Here is a 6,435-nt window from a genome sequence, read left to right on the forward strand (position 1 = left end):
GCGGATCACCTGAGGTCAGGAGTTCAAGACCAGCCTGGCCAACACGGCGAAACCCCATCTCTACTAAAAATACAAAAATTAGCCGGGCGTGGTGACACGTGTCTGTAATCCCAGCTACTAAGGAGGCTGAGGCAGGAGAATCTCTTGAACCAGGGAGTCGGAGGTTACAGTGAGCCAAGATATCATGCCACTGCACTCCGGCCTGGCAACACAGCAAAACTCCGTCTCAAAAAAAAAAAAAAAAAGCCTGGCAACGTCACCCAGGCCAAAAGACTCAAAGGTGTGAATAAGCTTCTCCCCGCAGGAGTACCCGCCACCTGTCACATCAACATGAACACTTGCGCTTTCTGGACTCGGCCGCAGAAGCGAGATGACGAAGGGAACGTCATCGTTTGGAAAGCGTCGCAATAAGACGCACACGTTGTGCCGCCGCTGTGGCTCTAAGGCCTACCACCTTCAGAAGTCGACCTGTGGCAAATGTGGCTACCCTGCCAAGCGCAAGAGAAAGTATAACTGGAGTGCCAAGGCTAAAAGACGAAATACCACCGGAACTGGTCGAATGAGGCACCTAAAAATTGTATACCGCAGATTCAGGCATGGATTCCGTGAAGGAACAACACCTAAACCCAAGAGGGCAGCTGTTGCAGCATCCAGTTCATCTTAAGAATGTCAACGATTAGTCATGCAATAAATGTTCTAGTTTTAAAAAAAAAAAAAAAAAAAAAAAAAACATGAACACTTGCTTGTCTTACTTTGCTGTGCACACCTGTCTGAAACCATAAGCATGCAGTGGGCAGGTGCACAATGACCTGGAGCCTGAGATGAGCCCTGGCCTGCTTTTGATTTGGTGGATATGAGGTAGAAGGCTCACCCAGAGTCAGAGGACAGAGGGTGTGTACTCATGAGATGCAGGGATGGGGGAGATGCGGGGGACCGGGCCAAGCTGAAGGGTCAGGGAGAAGATGACAAGTTTATAACCACCAGATGGGCAGCGCCTCCAGCACAGACTCCACAGCCCTCCACCTGAATTCCCAGGGCCCCAGTGCCTTCACTTCGGGACCCTCTCCAGCCCCTGCATCCGCCCCCACCAGGCAGGCACATCTGTGTTGTTTGCACAGCTCACAGCCTATCTGGCAACCCCAAGACCACAGTCCTGGAGGCACTATGGGGAGACGTGAGGCTCTATCCTGCTCAGTTGCACACAGCGCAGGACGTAGAGTGACATCTGCAGCACACCACTCTCTCCAAAGCCATAAGAACATACTCAGTCTAGCCAGGCGCAATACATCACACCTATAATTCCAGCACTTTGGGAGGCCAACGCGGGGGGATCACTTGAGCCCAGGAGTTCAAGACCATCCTGGGCAACACAGTAAGACGCATCTCTACAAAAAAAAAACCAAAAAACAAAATTTAGCCAAGCGTGGATGATGTGTGTGCCTGTAGTCCCAGCTACCTGGGAGGCTGAGGGAGGGGTACTACTTGAGTCAAGGAGGTCAAGGTTGCAGTGAGCTGAGATTGTACCACTGCACCCCAGCCTGGGCAACAGAGTGAGACACTATCCCAAAAAAAAATATGGCTGGGCGCGGCGGCTCACGCCTGTGATCCCAGCACTTCTGGGAGGCTGAGGTGGGCGGATCACGACGTCAGGAGATCGAGACCATCCTGGCTAACACGGTGAAACCCCGTCTCTACTAAAAATACAAAAAATTAGCCGGGCGTGGTGGCAGGCGCCTGTAGTCCCAGCTACTTGGGAGGCTGATGCAGGAGAATGGCGTGAACACGGGAAGCGGAACTTGCAGTGAGCCAAGATGGCACCACTGCACTCCAGACTGGGCGACAGAGCAAGACTCTGTCTCCAAAAAAAAAATTTAAAAACAGGCTCAGCATGGTGGCTCACACCTGTAATCCCAGCACTTTGGGAGGCCAAGGTGGGTGGATCACCTTAGGTCAGGAGTTTGAAACCAGCCTGGCCAACATACTGAAACCCCGTCTCTACAAAAAAAACTCCCGTCTCTAAAAAAAACCCCGTCTCTTAAAAAAAAAAAAAATTTAGCCAGGAGTGGTGGCACATGCCTGTAGTCCCAGCTACTGGGGAGTCTGAGGCAGGAGAATCGCATGAATCTGGGAGATGGACGTTGCACTGAGCCAAGATCGTGCCCCTGCACTCCAGCCTGGGCTTCAGAGAGAAACTCTGTCTTTAAAAAAAAAAAAAAAAGCCAGGCACAGAAGCCAGGGTGAGTGGATGGGTGGATTACTTAAGCCCACGAGATCAAGACCAGGGTGGGCAACATAGCAAAACCCCGTCACTACTAAAAATACAAAATTAGTAGGGCACGATGGCATGTGCCTGTGGTCCCAGCTAATTGGGAAGCTGAGGTGGGAGCATTACCTGAGCCTGGGGAGGTTGAGGCTGCAGTGAGCCGAGATCACATCACTGCACTCCAGCCTGGGCAAAAGAGCGAGACTCAGTCTCAAAAAATAAAAAAAATTGGCTCAGCACAGTGGCTCATGCCTGTAATCCCAGCATTTTGGGAAGCCAAGGCAGGCGGATCATGAGGTCAGGAGATCAAGACCATCCTGCCTAACACAGTGAAACCCCATCTCTACCAAAAATACAAAAAATTAGCTGGGTGTGGTGGCGGGTGCCTGTAGTCCCAGCTACTTGGGAGGCTGAGGCAGGAGAATGGAGTGAACCCGGGAGGTGGAGCTTGCAGTGAGCCGAGGTCACACCACTGCACTCCAGCCTAGGTGATACAGCAAGACACTGTCTCAAAAGAAAGAAATAAGTAAAAATAAAAAAAATAATATAGATAGGGTTTTGCTATTTTGTCCCGGCTGGTTTCAAACTCCTGAGCTCAACTGATCTGCCTGCCTCAGCCTCCCAACGTGATGCAATTACAGGCATGAGCTACCATGCCTGGCCACTTTTTTCTGTTTTGAGACAGGGTCTCACTGTCTCCCAGGCTGGAGTTCAGTGCACAATCATAGCTCACTGCAGTCTCGACCTCCTAAGCTCAAGTGATCCTCCCACCTCAGCCTCCTGAGTAGTGGGACCACAGGTGTGCACCACCGTGTCCAGCTAATTTTTGTATTTTTGTAGAGGTGGGGTCTTATCATGTTGCCCAGGCTGGTCTCAAACTCCAGGGCTCAAGTGATCCGCCCTCCTTGGCCTCCCAAAGTGCTGGATTACAGACCTGAGCCACCACACCAGGCTGCCCCACACATTGTAAAGTTTCGCTTCCCCCTAATGTCAGATTCCAAAGACAGCAGCCTCCATGAGTCAGAAAGAAACATCAGTCATTTTGAAATCAACATCCAAGTGAACTGTAGAAAGGCCTCTGGATTTTTGAAACGGCAATAACAGATGACGTAATACAGACAAAGACGCCCCCACCCCACTGCTTTCCCACTGCATGCTTTACATGACACGGCACAGCTTCCACGCCAGCAGCTTCAATCATGTAAGGCGAATGCAGTCCCATCAAGACCATAGCATTGGCTGAGCAGCTACTCCATGCTGGGCACTGTCCTGGGCACTGGAAGTACAGCAAAGAACGAAACCAAGACCATGCCCTCCAGAAGCCTGCATTCCAGCAGGACAGATGGACTTCAAAACACAGAGCAGGAAAATGCACAGCGTGTCAGATGGTGATGATTACTATGAGAAAAATAAAGCAGGCAAAGAGAACAGGACTATTTGGATGAGGGTGGTGCAAATTCAAATAATCAGACAGCCTTTGCTGGGAAGGTGATATCCGAGCAAAGATTCGAGAAGGTGGGGAGAGCCCCAGAACCTTCCCGGCAGAGCAGAGGAGGCCCGGGAAGCTCTGGACTCACAGCTGTTCAGCAGGGCCACCACACGGCCACTTCCAGACAGAGCCCCTGGCTGCTGGGTAGGGACCCCAGCACCTCAGAGTACCCTTTCTGGGGTCACTTCTGGCACCCTCTGCAAACCTCAAGGGGGAAGTGTGAGGCCTGGGGCTGTCCATCAGGGTCCAGGCACCTCCTGAAGGAGCCTCTCAAAGCCATCCAATCACCAGCTCCAGACCCACGCTGTCAGACATCTCTGTGGCCACCAGACCACTGCCACTCTCACGGGTGTGACGACATGGGATCTGTCTACTGGTAGTCTTCTGCCTTCATGGAATTCTGCAACTTCCTTCCTGCCTCGGCCACAGCATGTCAGCCAAGCACCTGTCAGGGTCCCTGGCTCATGGGACCCATCACTGTGTTTAGAAGCTCAACACAGTGCTCCTGCCTCCTCTTCAGACCCATCAGAACTTGCTACCATGGGTGTGTTTTAATAAATAACTTTATTTCTGCAGCCAAAAAAAAAAAAAAAGATAGTTGCAATATTACCTTTAAAAGCACTTTTAAGCATCAATTGTGAAATAAAAAGCCCGAGCAAAAGCCCTCTTTGAGTGTGAAGTGTCTAAATGTTTATTTGTACTACTATTGTTGTAAAGGGCAGATTTCGTAGCATTTTTAGGTGGTGATTAAACTGCAGAAACAGCATCCCGAGACCGCCTGCCACGATCTGGAGGAAACGCACTGCCAGGGCCCACGTGCACGGTAGGGTCCTGCCAGGCTCCCAAAATGCCCCGTCCCAGCACTCAGTCCCATGGAGGCAGCACAGCCTCAGGGAGGCCAGCGACTCTGGGCCTGGGGGTGAGTCCTTCAGCCCCTGCACAGCCCAATCAATCTGCCACCCACTTGGTGACCCCAAATTGTAGTAAGTAAACACTTCCGGTTACTCAATAGCTTCTGAAATTTAAATCTCTGGAACAATTTACAGCAATAAGACCCTAGGTGCACCTGTCTACTATCCTTGTCCTCCCTAATAAAATGGGCTAGGCGTGGTGGCTCATGCCTGTAATCCCCCATTTTGGGAGGCCAAGGCAGGAGAACTGCTTGAGCCCAGGTGTTGGCAGACCAGCCTGAGTAACATGGCGAGACCCCACCCCTCTAATAAAAAAAATCTGCTGGCTGTGGTGGCACACACCTGTAATCCCAGCTCAAGTGGGAGAATTGAGCCCAGGAGGCTGAGGCTGCAGTGAGCCGTGGTCATACCACTGCACTCCAGCAAAGGTGACAGAACAAAACTTTGTCTCTTTTTAAAAAAGAAATTAAAATTAAAAAAAAAAAAAAAAAGAGCCAGTCATGGTGGTGTGCAGCTGTGGCCCCACTTACAGCTGAGATGGAAGGATCACTTGGGCCGGGAGTTAAAGGTTGTGGTGAGCTATCATCGAGACCCTGTACTCCAGTCTGGGCAACAGAGCAAGGCTCTCTCTCTCTCTTTTTTTTTTTTTTTTTTTTTAAAGGAGCTCCTCACAAGAGAAGTCCACCAAACAACCAGTGCCCACCTCACAGGTGTGGGGTCACCATGCAACCCCCCCACTCCCTGGTTATGATCTGATCACTGGATTTTCCTACACACACACAGGTGCACGCACCACACCCAAGGGAAGGTGGGGAGCTGTGGCCTGCCTCGCCAGCAGCCTCACACACTGGCTCCCTGAGGCTCCTCATGGCCAAGGCCTGCCCAGCTCAGTGCGGCTTCTTTCCCACCAGGAGCCTCCTGCCAACCATGTCTTTCCACACCCCCTTCTCAGTCCTGGCAATCAATCGATCTCCCCATTCAGGACAGGACCCCCTCTGTCCTCTTCTACCTTCTACTCCACTGTCGAGACAAGCTTCTGTGACTTCATCAGTGCTGAGAAATGTGAAAGACGTGCCATGGCACACAGGTCTACGGAGAACAGGGAAAGGCCAATGTTCTAAATGCAATGTGGCTGGGAGAATAAGCACCATCAACAGGTTAGGTCCTTAAAGCTACCAGGTGCCATCCCCCAAGTCTCTGGAAGAAGGGCTCTCACATCCCCCCACGCCACTCAATGACGAGTCACTGCCCCCTACTTATTCCCACAGGCAGATGGGATCACCAGGTACTGGTCCTGTTGCTATTTTCCAGAGCACGCACTCAGGTTTCAGCCAGCCCGGGCCCCCAACCACACCGCTGATAGGAAAACAAACCCTGAGTTTTAAACAAATTGAAACTTGTAAAAATGTAGCCCATGGGTAAACTGGGCATTTTCTGAGGATTCTGTCTCATAAAATACGTATATAAGAACTCAGAGTTTCAATTTCTTTAACTTGTCTGGGTATGAAGTTCAGCAGTCTCCATGTCTTAGAAGTAGAAACCAGGCAGGGCGCAGTGGCTCATGCCTGTAATCCCAGCACTTCCAGAGGCTGAAGTGGGAGGATGGCTTGAGTCCAGAAGTTCAAGACCAGTCTGTGCAATATAGTGAAACCCCATCTCTACAAAAAAAAAAATTTTTAAAGTAGCCAGCCGTAATGGAGTGTGCCTATAGTCCTAGCTACCAGTGAGGCTGAGGCAGGAGAATCACTTGAGGCCAGGAGTTCAAGACCAGC

General features: G+C 51.0%; 1 protein-coding gene across 1 annotated transcript; it reads left to right on the forward strand.

The window, feature by feature from the left end:
• Positions 1 to 324: 324 nt before the first annotated feature.
• On the forward strand, positions 325 to 730 carry LOC129050898 (large ribosomal subunit protein eL37). Its single transcript, XM_054534615.2, has one exon. It carries the CDS (start codon positions 371 to 373, stop codon positions 662 to 664), a length of 294 nt encoding a protein of 97 aa, XP_054390590.1. The 5' UTR covers positions 325 to 370; the 3' UTR covers positions 665 to 730.
• Positions 731 to 6,435: the final 5,705 nt, after the last annotated feature.

Source organism: Pongo abelii, chromosome 18 (genome assembly GCF_028885655.2).
Source record: "Pongo abelii isolate AG06213 chromosome 18, NHGRI_mPonAbe1-v2.0_pri, whole genome shotgun sequence".
Lineage (NCBI taxonomy): Eukaryota > Metazoa > Chordata > Mammalia > Primates > Hominidae > Pongo > Pongo abelii.